Genomic DNA, 15111 nt, shown 5'->3' on the forward strand with positions numbered 1-15111 from the left:
AATGCTTCTTAATCCATATTTTTATAATAATAAATGTATCATATATATATATATATATAATTATTATTTTTTTGTTTTTGTTACTTCTGTTTTGTTAATATAAACCAACTACAGCTCTACTTGCACTACAATTCTTCAATCGTTCAACTGCTTGCTTGCATGCTAGCTATTTGATATCCCCCTGCTCCATTAACTCTCTTAACAGCGTGTCGTGTTTTGTTGTTATCTAGCATGTTGTTGTGGTTTGGTGGTGGTGGTTGTTGTTTTGCTGATGATTTCGATTAGGCCAAAATATACATATTTAAACAAACACCTTGGCCAAGCCATCCGCCCCGGCGCTAGCGATGTATGGCTTAGTAGCATGGAACGCCACATCAAATATACTCTCATCGAATTTCTTGCGATGCGCTGTGATCTCCTGCACGCATGTCTTATTGTCTAAATTCCAAAGTCGTATCGAGCAATCGTGTGAGCCCGACAGCAAATACAGGCCATGCGCGTCCACAGCAAGCGACGTGACCGGTTCCAAATGTGCCACCATCGAGTGTATCAACGTACCCGAAACGTTGTCCCAGAAGCGTATATGTCGATCCTCATGCGCAGTGATTGTTATAGGCAGCGTCGGATGCGATACCACTTTATTAATAAATTTCCCCGTATTGCCAGACATCTCCTGTGTAGCCTCCAATTTGACCACCTGTTTGCCGGTTTCCGTATCATACACAATACAATGAGCGCTATTATACGCCACGACAATGTGATCGACTTCATTGCGCACGAAATCCACAGATGATGGTGTACCTTCAGCCTCGGAAGCAGTGTAGGTGCGCAATAGCGGCTCCTTGGTGTACGGCGACCAGAGTTTCACGGTGCCATCGGCTGAGCATGACACAATATTACTATGCATCGTGGTCAGTCCCCACACAGCGTCTGTGTGACCCTCTAATGTGCCTGAATGTACGCCCGGATCATAGCAATCATAGGGATCGATGTTTGGCGATGGTAGCTGCCAGCATTCAATGTTACCATCCAAACCGCCCGAATAGCAAACGTCACCGGTGGTGGACATGCCGAGGCATAGTACGGGTCCGGTATGTGCACGGAACGTGTATAGTGGTTCCACATCGAGACTAGCTGACTTTTTGGCTTGTACCGTTTTCTGTAGATTCCACAATTTGAGTGTGTGATCTTCAGATGCAGTGATCAGCACCGGTTCTTCCGGGTGGAAAATCAGTGAACGTACACCATCGAAATGGGAACGCAGCGTATATTTGGCGTTCCAAGTTTTACGGTAGCTGCCAGTACCGCCACCAGTGCCGTCCTTAGCGTTCGCATCGTACGAACTCTCCGCCTCGTTGTTCACCGTCAATTGTGCCAGCTCGCCAAGGCCGAGCGAGGCGTCAACCTCTTCATCGCCACCGGCTGTGACAGCGGTAATGAGATTGCGCCGAGCCGCGGCTGAGGCAGCTGCGTTGTTAGCAGTGTTGTTCAATTGTTCCGTCGTATTCGATGATGAGTATCCTTGGAGGGGGAGGGCAGTTGTGTGTCATAAATAACGGGATCATTTATAATAATTTGTCAACGAACAAAAATCCGTGGTATATATCAAATTGGAATCGACCGGTTTAAAAATAGTCGTAGATTGGGAAAATTTTGAATATATTTCATAGAAAGGGAAAATAAAAATAGAAACTAATTAGTTGAAAGTACAAATATATTGGCTATAAAAACAATGCTAATTACATACAATATGTTAAAACACTTTAAGGTTTATGTATATGAATCTATTATTATAAAACGGAAAGCCATGGTGAGAGCAAACAGAGACGGCAATATATTGTGAATACTTTTGAAAATAGTTTTTAGGGTTTTTTAAAGTATGATAATGTGTTTTGTAACTTATAACAATCACTTATATCAGTATTTATTTACATTTTTTTAATTTTTTTTAACAAATATAAAAAAAGTTCGTGTTCTATGCTGTTTGCTTTCCCATCGAAATGCATTTACATCAAGAGTCATGAATTAAAGCAAAAATCTTAATAATAATTTTATTAAAGAAGGAACAACTATTTATGAGAATAATAAGCACCTTCGGTTATTAGATTTTTATCATTCAGAAGCTGCTCCCCAACCTCGGCATCAAGATCTTTTAAATATATAAAAAATAAAAAATAAAACAAAAAATACAAAATAATTGTTGAAATAGAAAGAAGCGAAGAAAATTTCTTGTACTTTTGTTGTAGCTGATTTTTGTTTATGGTTTTCTTTGATTCGCTTAGTGCGACTGCGCAAAAGCTGCGTGATATTATTGCAATGAAAATGAATTGAAATCGATTATACATATATGTATGTATGCATATACTACGTACATAAGTAGTGAAGGGGATGGGATTATATTTTAAATAATAATAAAGTAACGTTATAATGTAAAAGAGCATTGGGAAAAGTAAAAAATAACGAAAGTCGAAGGTTTTTGATGCTTAGGAAAATTGCAGTATATCTATGCTGGAGTATGCGGTTCTAATGGAGAATTTACTGTTACAAAGTATGTGTTTAAACTTACATTTTTTATGCAAAATAATTGTAGTTAAAAGTCGAGGTAAGGTCTCAGTAAATATGTGGCCTAAATTTTTATTTATTACTACTTTGCAAATGAAACTAATATTTTTAATAAACCAAAAAATTATACAACATTGGTATTCGTGTTTATATACATAAATATGTACATACATCATTCTAGAATTCTAGTTTGCAAGTTGGTGAAGAGATAAAGAGAAGCAAAGGGTGATTTATTCTTCAAATTAAGAATTTTTCAACTAATTTGTATACTTCTTTTGTGTATTCCTATGTGCAATGTATTTTACAATACTAACAGCTTTCTGTCGGCAAAAAATGTATTTTAGTAGAATATTTTTTTTACATTCCGTCGACAGTCGGGTCTACGAAACCGAAACGGACGCGGAATTTTATCAGGACTGTTCACTCGCCAACATTTCTTTAATTTATTGCAGGGATATTTTTGCGGCTCCAATATTCTTTTTATCGGATTCAGAAAATTGGACCGATTTCAGATTTTTTTTTTAATTCTCATTGTTAAAAAATGAGAAATTGCGCTATTTCTACACGTTTTTTATGAACATATGTTTTTTGTAGGCATTGTGAAAAGCCCAAAAAAGAAAAACTCTAAACAACAGCCGGGCATTAAAATCAACACAATTCAATAACTAAAAACTATGATAAATTGAACCATTTCCTGCATTAAAATTTCAGATCGTCTGAGTAATAATTTTGTAAATTTTTCGCTCCTAGTATTTTTAAGGGTTTCTTATCTTTGTTATCTTTGACAAATGGAATAGAAAGCAGCTAAATAGTTCGGCTCATGAAATGGCAGATTACGACAGTTTTTACTTTTTACTACGGTACTTACTTATATCAAAGAATGATGATTGTGCACTCAAATCAGCGGTTATAATTTAATTATTGATTTAAATTCTAAATAAGACTAATGAAAAAAGCGAAAAATTCACTCAAAGAAAAAAAAAAATATTTGAAATAAGCAAATTTCAAAATATTTAAAGTGCTTAAACACTTTTTTATAATATTAATTTTAAAAATAGTTGCCCTACTATTGAGTGTGCATAAAGGGTGTGTAATTTGGTCAAAATACTATTATTATATTCGGATATAAACAAATTAAAAGCTTGCTCTTGATAAATGTTCTTTCAATAGCAGCCATTACAAAGTGCAAAGCAATAGAAATAATAATTGTCATGTTACCAAATTGTAAGATACGAAGATGAGCGATAGAATTAAATTAATAGTGAAAAAGCAAATGGCAAGAGTACGCATTTTAGTAAATAAGTAGAGAGTAAGTTAAATGTAATAGATAATAATGGATATGTTAGTATGTACTTTCAAATATTTACACATGCACGTACATTTTTGTGTGAATGTACACATGTAAATATACTGATATAACAACAATTGAATTGTTTCTGTGGTTATTTAATGCGCAACTTTATGTCCTACCTTCGCTTATCAAATCCTTGCTACTTTTGTTACGTTTAGTTGTTTTCATGTCGGTATCATCATTTTCGCCAGAGACCATTTCGAGATCGTCAGAAATCTCATCGTCATCAGACATTTCAGTAGTACCAAGAAATTCGAAATTAGCCATTACCGCGGCCTCAGTATCCAAAATTATGGCATCATTTTGTTGTGCTTTTTTTGCTGGTGTGCGACGACCTATTGAACAAAACCAAAATAATTTTTTTTAATGAAACAATATTTTGAAAATTATAAAATTAACTAACCCTCTGACTCCGCAGTGCGTTTATTATTCTCATTACCATTTATATTGGGACTGACATTCTCCTCCTGTTCGGAATTGTTATTGAGACCAAGTATTGAGCGCACTCGATTCGAACGTACATCGATTATATTATCTGTGTAACCGATTTCGGCCAAATACTGTCGTAGCATTTGTCTACCCTGCCGCCAAGTTGTATTCGATACTGAACTGTATGGTACTTCCGAATCAGGTGCTACTTCACTACCAAGACCAGCATCATCAGTTGGTGGCTTCAACTCGTTCAATTGAGGCGGATCAGTACCATATTTGAGTCGATAGAATTTGGCACGCTCTTGTCGCAAAGCGTACTCTAACATTTTAATGCGTCGTGTCAGATCTGATTTGAGGCTTTCGAGACATTTTCGTTCACCCAATAGCATTGCTATGCGCGCCTGCAAAGAAATTAATTAAAAATACAATATATTCTAGTATAAATAAATACATATGTGCATATTTTATCCACTTATATAATTGTGTAGACGATAATTAGGTTGATTATACTTTATAAATAAAATCTTGAAAGCTCTAAAAAATCTTTGGCTAAAATTGATTAAAATAATTTACTAAGAATCTTCTGTGCATATTTGACAAAAAATAAATAAATATATAAAATATTTGGTAGGCTTCAAAAAAATAAGATTTCGGTGTTGCATCTGACGCAAACAAGTTATTTGGTGTGATTGAATTTACAAACTTCTAATCCATGAGTCTTTGCAGATATTTAAATAGAATTAGATTTCTTTTATAAGAATTTGCGCATTAAAATAAGCATTATTTATAAAAGTGTTCTTAGAATAACTTGATTTAGATCGGTCAGTTTGTATACCAGCTGTAGCCATACATAGTGTTCCGATCTGAACAATTTTTTCAGAGATTCAGACCAAAACTGACGGAATATAAGCTGATAATATATGTAAATATTTTATAGTGTCTCTGATGCTTCCATCTGGATGTCACAAACTTCGTTGCAAACTTAATGCAAATTGTTTAGGGTATACAAAATTCTAATTGAATGCCCCTTTGCCTGATATGAGAAATTTCTATTGAACGTTGACACATGTATTTATTTAAGTATATTTGAATGAATGTATTTACATAAGTAAACAGCGAAAGCAACCAATATAACATAACAATTGTATCAGCAACAGGAGCGTTTTAAAATATTTCGCATTTACAATTGATTATACAAATGTAATTATTAATTGCGAAGCATGAGGCTATCTTGTTGAAAGCTCGACAAATAATGATGGGAAGGCATACTGTCGCGGCGCAACTCGTATATTCCGGCCAATATTACGTGCTCCAAACGCCATCAACACAAACAATACTATAACAATAACACATGGATATGAGAAATATTAATTAAAATTCAATGGGTGTATGATAAAAAGGAAGCAAATGGCAGAAATTATATGCACTTTACACAATCGATGCAGAGCGACAAATGAAGAAGCGATAAATATCGTACAAAAGATTGTCATTTAAAGATAAATGGATAAGGAAACAGTTAATATTTAATATAATAAAAAATTATATAGGTGTTTACCAAAGAAATAATGGCAACATCCGCATTGAAATGTTGGAAAACTAATTTAATTAGCGTCGAAAGATTATGTGTTTTCAAAAAGCGAAAAAAAAACTATAAACACATGTACATATGTATATGTATATATATACGATTGATAGCAGCGATTAACATATTGTTGAACTGATGATATGAGAATAATCGTTATTAGAGTCGCAAAAATCTACTCTGCCAGATAAGGAATAATCAGTCCATCAGATGTAAGTTTTTCTGAAATGACAGTTTTATTCATCTTAGATCAGAACTGGAAAGATCTCGCTGTTTTAAGCGTAGATGTAGCAGGGTTATGTTCAGGGTTTGGTTATCCATAAACAAAGAAATAAACGCATTTCATTCACTGCTTGCTGTCTTAACTTAAATACAATATATTTTTATCCCTATTTCAAATTGCGTTATTTGATGCTGTGAACTGGTCGTATACTACTTTAGTCTAATATTCTCACTGTTGGGTTAAAAATAAAAAACATAAACTGTGGAAAAATCAGTCCGTAATATTACCTTTGGGATTTTGGGATAACATTTGCATACTGTTCTTCTTTTTTTTTGTACTTTTCAAAGCCCAAAATGAAAGCTGTCAAGTGAAGAGCGTCAGATAGGACACAAAAAGAAGAACGGTGTGAAGTAGATACATATGTATGTGTTCATAGCATTTCGCCGCCCATGAATGGTGTTGGCTAAATGTAAATAATAGTTGTCTCGTACAAATATAAATAGGTGTGGCTTCACGAAGAAGGGAGAGATATACACTTGTGCTCATATAATTAAGTCATTCAGTACTTTTTTACAACATGTAAAAAAAACAAGGTATATTTCTTTATGCAACATCCCTAATATTGCGCGAGCAAAAAGTTCCGTTATTCTAGGAACGCCACCGATTTACAGCGCATTCAAGTATTTTCRTTTGGGAGAGTTTAAATGAATTTTCCATTTATTATCAATTAAAGTGTGCTCACATAATTAAGTCATTCTGTTTGAAACGGGTAAATTAAAATTTTTTCGCCACAATTTACATCAATAATGTTCTTTTTTACTAAATTAAGTTATTTTTAACAAAATTTGTAGTCATCGTCATCATGGGCAAGAATAAAAGCACAACTTTAAGCGAAAGAAGGGTCATATGGGAATGTTTTCAAAAATATCAAAATATTGCCGAAGTTGTAGATGTAGAGGCAAAATTAATAACGCTGTTCAATTTTATAAAAAAAAAATAAGACTTTTGAAAATTTACCGCGTAAAAAGCTAAGAAAGACCACCCGTTCTGACGATAGGGCCTTAGTAAGGCTAAGTAAGTCTGATCCATTTTTAACCTCCACAGAAATTATTGCTCAATTAGAGGAATACCACGGCGTACAAATATCTGCACAAACTGTACGAAGACGACTACAAGAAAAATCATTGAATGGCCTTTTAGCAAGACGAAAACATAACGTTCCAAAAAAAAAATATTGAAAAGCGAAAAGCGTTTGCTAAAGACCATCTCTGGAAGGACTCTAAATTTTGGAATTTGGTGGTTTGGAGTGACGAATCCAAATTTAATGTATTTGGTAATGATGGGAAACCATATTTAGGACGACCCCTTTGCAAGAATTCAATCCCAAATGTGGGGTTGTCATCAGGCGTTGGCCCGATTATTAAAATAGACGGGAAAATGACAGGTGAAAATGGAATACTGGAGAACAACTTAGACGGTGATTATGTGGACAACTTACCGTTAGCTGGGATTTTCCAGCACGATAACGACCCTAAACTCGCGGGTCGTTAAAACTTGGATACGTAGTCGAAATATTAAAATTCTGGATTGGCCAGCTCAAAATCCGGACCTAAACTCCATAGAAAACCTATGGGGGATTATAAAAAGAGCCGTAGCTGCACGAAAACCTCGCAACAAAGATTCTTTATGGGAAATAATACAGGCAGAGTGGTACAAAATAAGTCCCGCTCACGTATACTTCGAATAACTACATTTTTCTTTAGGTGACTTAATTATATGAGCACAGCAACATGGATGGGCTAAGCGAATGAACGCAATATTTTTATTATTTTAGAAGTTAAATAAAAAATAAGTATTCTGTTTTGAAATRAATTAAAATTTCTTCCATTTTTTGTAAAATTAAGTTTCATTCCTGTACCATAGAAGTTGCTTTGAATAAACTTTCGTTCTGTTACTGGCGTGACTTAATTATGTGAGCACAAGTGTACATACACAAAAATCAATTTAAATTCACATGTGGACATAACCCCTTAAATAAGCTTGCTTATGTATACGTTTCTGTGCATATATATGTATGACTCGAAAGTAGATTAGCGCCACCATCGGAAGAAAACATTATAATTGTCCCCCGACTTCATCATTTTGTCGCTGGCGGTTAGTGCTAATTCAATTGTTAATTAATTGAATCATTTTGTTGCCATAACAGCAGTCCAACCGACCAATTACTCAGTCACTCAGTTTGTTAGTCTGCTAGTGTTCTGCGGTCGCCATGTCTGTCGACTGTTAACGCACATACACTAGTATTGTATAATATGTTAAATTTTTTGAGATCGGTGGGTGGATGACGTGCGCAGCTGGCGTCTCTACAACGCAAGGGATGCGTCTTGGTTGTTGAAAGTCTTCATGTGGTAGGTTAGTTTACCAGTCACGTAAACCATTTTTCTTTCAATATCCATAATATTTATGAAACGAAATTAATTGATTTCAGTATACAATAAATTAATAACCATCGAAGAGTTTTCAATAAGAGGTTTGCATAAAGGGATTGAAAGACTGACATTCGCTGCCATTATATTTTACGAAATTAAATTACATTGAAAATTTTCGGATTAACAAGTAATTATCCGGTGAAATGGATATTGTTCGGCTACTCTTTGTATACGAATTTGCATAAATAAGCACATATACATATGTATGTTTATATATGCACATATAAGTTGTCAATTGAGCAAACAAGCTTTTAATAATTAAATTGATTAGCGGGGCCAACTTAAAATCCTTGAAACAATTGAAAATTATGAAACGCCCAAATAATTTTCCTAACCAAACAAAAACTTTGTGTTTGATAAGAATGTTTTAAAACATTTTATGGATAAGCGTGACATTTCAAAAGATAAGTGGTAAAAGTATAAAATCGGTGTAGCATTAAATAAACGTGGTCTCCGATGACGTTAAAAATATTATCGGGGTCCCACTTTCTCCGTGAAAGAAACCTAAAAACAAAACTCTACTAGAAGATATTGTCCAAAGACCTGTAGTCGAAAAAAATTAAAAATTGACAAAATTAGAGCCACAAGGTTGTTTTGAGAAAAACGCTTTTGTAAGTAAACTGACGAAGCTGATTGAACTGACTTGAAAACTATTTGAGATATAAATTTAAAATTGTAGTAAGTTATTTTTAAAGGTAAATCCTATCAAAATATGGAAAAAAATTAATTTGTAAAAATTTCACACTATGTGTAAGTGGTGTGCCCTTAACTCGAGCTCGTCGATTCATTTAATTTGATTTGTTTAAATTATTTAGAATAAAACAAGCAAGTTTATAAATACGAACTAATTAATATTAGAATCGGGTTAAGAGGATGATAAATGATAAAAATAAATAGTACAGTAATGTATACACATAAATTATTGCAGAACAACTAGGAGATATAATTATAAAACGAAATAAATTTCTCGCAAAAGATTAATGTTCACAATGGCAAAGCAAAGGTGTGGCACTAATTTATTGAGCGCCGCACTGTCTCGATACTACTGCCATATATGCTTATGTATGAATATGAATGCTCATAAAGGATAAAATATGAAATGAAAATGAGAAGAGGTGAAACCCGGCAAAGTACTCTTGCTGAAATAATGCTGACATTTGACGTTTCCGCTCAACATATTCATTTAACAGCTTTACGTACTGATAACTCTATAGATCCGATACTACACGCATACCTACATACAGGAGACAGACCCACAAGCAATTGTGAAAGGACATACTACCGACGCCACTACCACCAGTCTTGTGGGTGGTCCATAAACATTCATATTGTATAAACCTACAAATGCTTAAGCGAGTGCACATTAAGTTCTTGACTGATGGGTTACACCGATGGAAGTTGTTAAACTATTACGTGCCTCTTAAATGGAATTGAAGCTGAATGAGCTATTTTTACGGTGTATTGTGTACTTAAGAGCGGGTACTATGGTATTGTGTATGGCTTTGAACTTGGGTGCATGCGTGCTTAACATGGTGCACAGCAATACAAAACAATAAAACAAGTAAGAGAGAAAATGAAGAAATTAAACGACAACTCGCTAAAGGGGACATAGAAAGGGAGTGGCGCAAATTAAATTAAAATATCATTAGCATAATTATGTTTACTATGCTGCTGGAAACGCACAATCTCGTACTCTTATTCATATATACTTACATACATATGTATTTGCAAACTGTATTTATGTGTAATGGAGTATAAAATGTGTCTATAAGCTCGCTAAGTAGACAATAATTAATGATAAACCACAGAAAGAGAAATGCAGGCAAATGCATTATGGTTTTGCGTTAGTAAACGAGCATTGAAAGCGCAACAATGCAAGAGCGCATTAAATACAATTTTGTTTTATTCATAAAAAAGTGTAAAATGCTTTTACTTTCACAAAGCTATTAGAGTGAGATTTTAGTGTTTTGCTAATTTCGACATAATGCGATTTTATCTCAAATTTTTACATTTTTACAAAAAATAACTACTGACTGCAGTCATATAGAATATAATTGGTTGACTCTGGCCGATTTTGTAAACATTTATGTAGGGTAAAGCCTACCAGGGTGATAATTCGAAAATTGATGGACTAGTTCCCATATACTGTTGAAAAGCTGGCTAAGTATTTACAAATAACACCATGTAAATAGAATAATCGCATTACAACATTCACACTAGCAATTTTGAAAAAGAGTTGTCGGCTTAAAACTTTTGATTGCATGTGTTTTATAATTTTGTACACCACTGTAAGCATTTTCAAGTAATTTTATCGTTAATTACAAATGAAAGTTTAATCGCGATCGTGTGTTTTATGTACAAATTGCATGTTCTTGCAATATTATTAGTGTTATTTTGACTTGCCACAAATGATGTGCGGCATTGAAGGAACCCATCTTAAACGTGTAGATTTTATTTTTTTTGTGCGGCAGTTCTTACCTCGTCTACATCTACACGATTCTTTTAATTTAAAATTTTCTGGTGCTAATAGTGTTGCATGCTACCTGCCAGACTTATATGTACTCGCACAATGCATGCATGCATGCAACTTTCCAGTCCACTCACAAATTTGTTAAATTATTTAGCATTGAATAAATTTATACGCCCACCCATCACCCATTGCCAGCATTTCGAATATAAACTATTACCCCCACTCTGCACACAAATGTTTGCACGTGCAACTATGCGGCGTTATTAACTGTAACGCCATCTCAGCTGCAACACATTGTTTGCACATTTCAGCTGCATGAGCAAGTATATATGTATGTACTACGTATGAATATTTGCTTATGGCTTTCTGCTGCTTTTGTATTTACTAATTTGTGAATTTCTGAAAATTTTTTGTGCCTTAAATGCCATGTAAAGTTTAAGTGGGCATTATTTTGACACCATTTAATTCTGTATCAAATTGCTGAATTGGGAATGCTTAAATATATTTTAATTTGTTTCGTATTGTTTTTGTTAATTATAAATAGTCTTAAGATAAGACAGATAGACAAGGATTGCACAGTGACCTTAGAGATTGTGTTGTTAAAGTCCAATATACAAGTGCTGTGATCCTTGTTAGGAAACGTGGATCGCAGGGCCTTTATACTATGCAGTCGATTAGCAGGTGTTCTGGAGTTTCCGGCTCCCTGTCGCCGGGCCGACCTTTTTCGCAAGAAGCTAGGCGCATTTATATATGTTCTTCGTCAGCTTGCAGTGGTCAGTGTAGAATACGACATACACTGTGCCGCCTGGCTGGTTAATATTAAAGAATAATATTCTTTAAATCCAAAAATAAACTCTACACCTTTTTGGCTTTTTACATTTCTATCAATATTTCAAAATAATTTAAGCTTTTCCTTAAATCGTATAAACTCTAGCTGTGTACTCTAGTAAAGTTTGGGATTACTCTGCCATTATACACATACGAATCAAATAAACCTTCAAATAAAAGAGAGGAAAGGAAAAGGCAATAATGAAATGGTTCGATGTGCCCTCGTCAGCACAATCATATAACGCCTATAGCCAGCGAACGCATCAGTACAAACACAACAACAAAGGTATGAATAGACAGTTGGGCGAATAAACAAGGTCGCAGTGACAAATGGCTGCTGACACTTGATGGTTTCAAAGTATGTGGTAAATGCTAAAAAGCACCGGTTTCCAACGATTAAAAATATACACATGTGCAACCAGTAGGAAACTGGCACAAACAAGTTTATACGGCGAAATTGGTGCAACTTCAAATAAGGGGTAGTTGCAAAGTAGTTCTTCCGTGAAAAAAAAAAAATCTTTCATCAAAAAATGTACTAAAACCCATGCTATTGTATTCATTTTAATAAATATTCAAATATGGTAGTACAAAACGTGTTGCGAACAAAAGTACTTTCGTCATATTGAAAATCAGAAAAAATATTCAAAGTAAGAAAGTGCCCATCTGGAAAAAACAAACCCAATGAAACCAGTTAGTGACTAGTTCAATTTTTGATGACTAAAACTGTTTACAAGCACACCATACATATAATAACAGTATGCAAGGTGAAGACCAAGAACAAGTATGCAGTAAGTGTGATTACCAGCCACGCGCTCTTACTCGCTGCCATTCGTTCAGCAGCAGATTGATACACTTGTACATTTCGTAGTTGTTCGCTTTATTCGCAAAATGACGTTAGGAAAATGTCAACAAGTAAAGGCCGTTTACATTTACATTTGGTCCGGTTTGATGGTGATCAAGTTGTGTTGCTTTAATGCTCATATTTATGTACGCCAAGTGGGCGCCAACAATAGCCGGCCGGTAAGTCTGTGAAAAGCCAACGCCAAGTTTTCATATATTTAGCAAAACATAAAAAATAAAAAATAAAAAAAAACAACAAATTTACATACATATGTATATATTAATTTAAGACAACCCGTTATGCGGGGGTACATACATAGTACATATGTCGCTTTCTCATATTTGATTTTGTCTGAGTTGTTGGGTGAAAAGATTTGACAAAAGCTTATCTAAATTGCAAAGCAAAACAAAAAAATACTTTAAATAGAAGAAAGTTCTGTAGCTAACTACATGTTTGGCACATTCTTTGGACATGTGTAAATTATCGACGTTTAGATATAAGTTACTTGTTTTTAACATCTTATACTTCTTAAACGTGAACGTTAAATAATATCGCAAATAATTGTCGCACTATAAATATGAAAAAGAAATTCAAATTTAAACGGAACACACCCAGGCGTGCAATAACAGGTCCATAAAAATTATCAACAATTTCATTTACTATGTAGCAAAAACGTCTCTCTTTAATGCTCATAACTTTTAAATACTTGTGCTTATAATAATCTATAAGCAAGTTAGTAAGTACAAATGTATGTATGTGGAAACGAAATTCCAAGGAATGAAAATAAAAACAACAAAGTGTTGGAGAACATTTTCTGTAGGTGCAATATAGGACATGTATGAACATATAAATGTACATAAGGGTGTCAACGGTTACGGTTACAAAAATGGTTACTTTTTTTTTGCCAAAGTCAAAGTAATCACATAAGCACGTTCCAATGCCGGACACAAAAACTACTTAGGTACTATGTTTTTAAATTACCTTCGGTTAACGGACAAGATTTTGTTAAATCTATAAAACAAAAAGCTACAATATAAGTTCCCGTTATTTTATTTTTATTAATTTGTGGAATTGATTTTTTTTACCAATAAATTTGGAAAAGTAAAATCATTTAGCAAAGTTATAAATTGAAAACAAAAAGCTTTTTATGTTGGATCCCTTTTTTAGTAAACAATCTGAAATGCCAAGGCGTTTGCCAAAAAAGGAAACAATGAATAAATAACGGATACCCTAATGTATATGCAGTGACGCTGATTGCGTGACGTTGCTTTTTTTATAGCCAATTTTTGCGGAAATGAAGTAGTAAGAGGCGCACATTGTGCTTTAAGAAAATGTTATACAATGAGATAGTGGAATTCCAAACAAAAATACAGAAATATGTGGAAATTATATAAACATATATTATATATACTTAGGAATACACATTCATACTATATAAAAACGTATTGAAAACAAATGATCAATTAAACCTCTATTCACAATGTATTATTTCTTTTTAAAGTGTGGATTTTTGCACAGTGTGGAATTTTTTGTAATCAACTATTAAACAAGTTTAAATGAACACCCCCTTGACAAAAACTGACAACAATATCGATTTACTTATTACGATCCATTTAGGAAACAAAAAATGTCAACAAAATCGATTTCCTTTTTTCAATACAGTTAGGAAACTAAAAAGGTATACTTATCAGAAGTACATACAATAATTTAATTGACTGCTACTGCTTATACATATGTATATCATATAAAACATTTTACCGATAAGCGGCTATGTGTAATCATATTTTACAATTTGAACGATATGTGAAGAAAATGTGTTGAAATACAAAAGAGAAAAAGGAATATATGAATAATGGTTACAATTTGTAATTATAGGTTTGTAATATTAATTTATAGAAGCACAAACTGAAAGCTTTGTAAGTTTGTAAGACAAACAGAGCAGAATAGATTCCGCAGTAAACTCGGTAAAGAAATGAAAGGAAATCTTAGTTGTTTTAAAATAGTATCAAAACAAATATATAACACAAAATATATATAATAACATGAGCAGGTTTTCTTTCATTGGAGTTTACTGAAGCGATCATAAGCGAATAACAAGATTAATGAAATGGAAAATGCAATTTAACATATTTAAAATACACATGAACGTGAATATATAACTGATAGGGAAGAAAAATAATATTTAGCAAATAAAGAAATATAATTTATGTACATGTAGATGACAGTCTAAATAAACCAAACTAAAATGCATGTTGTTGTTGTTGTTGTTGTTGTAACGATTATCAGTCCCCGTTGGGATGGTGAGGGTTATCAGTGTTGTCGTCGATGTCATC

The 15111-nt window shown here is 33.6% G+C and overlaps 1 protein-coding gene across 14 annotated transcripts in view; it reads right to left on the reverse strand.

Annotated features, from left to right (window-relative positions):
* Window positions 1–28: 28 nt before the first annotated feature.
* LOC108973503 (striatin-3) overlaps window positions 29–15111 on the reverse strand; it is an 18219-nt gene continuing 3136 nt past the window's right edge. For 11 of the 14 annotated variants that reach the window (XM_018940808.1, XM_018940811.1, XM_018940814.1 and 8 more), the window contains exons 3-6: window positions 4317–4746; window positions 4033–4248; window positions 2093–2149; window positions 29–1521 (exon numbers count right to left, since the gene is read on the reverse strand). In XM_018940808.1, coding sequence (XP_018796353.1) covers window positions 302–1521; window positions 2093–2149; window positions 4033–4248; window positions 4317–4746 — 1923 coding nt within the window. In that variant the 3' untranslated portion in view covers window positions 29–301. The remainder of the gene's footprint in view (window positions 1522–2092; window positions 2150–4032; window positions 4249–4316; window positions 4747–15111) is intronic. The other 3 variants (XM_018940819.1, XM_018940821.1, XM_018940820.1) reach the window with 3 other exon arrangements.

The sequence above is a fragment of the Bactrocera latifrons genome, unplaced genomic scaffold, assembly GCF_001853355.1.
Source record: "Bactrocera latifrons isolate USDA-ARS-PBARC rearing strain unplaced genomic scaffold, ASM185335v1 scaffold_482, whole genome shotgun sequence".
Classification (NCBI taxonomy): Eukaryota; Metazoa; Arthropoda; class Insecta; order Diptera; family Tephritidae; genus Bactrocera; species Bactrocera latifrons.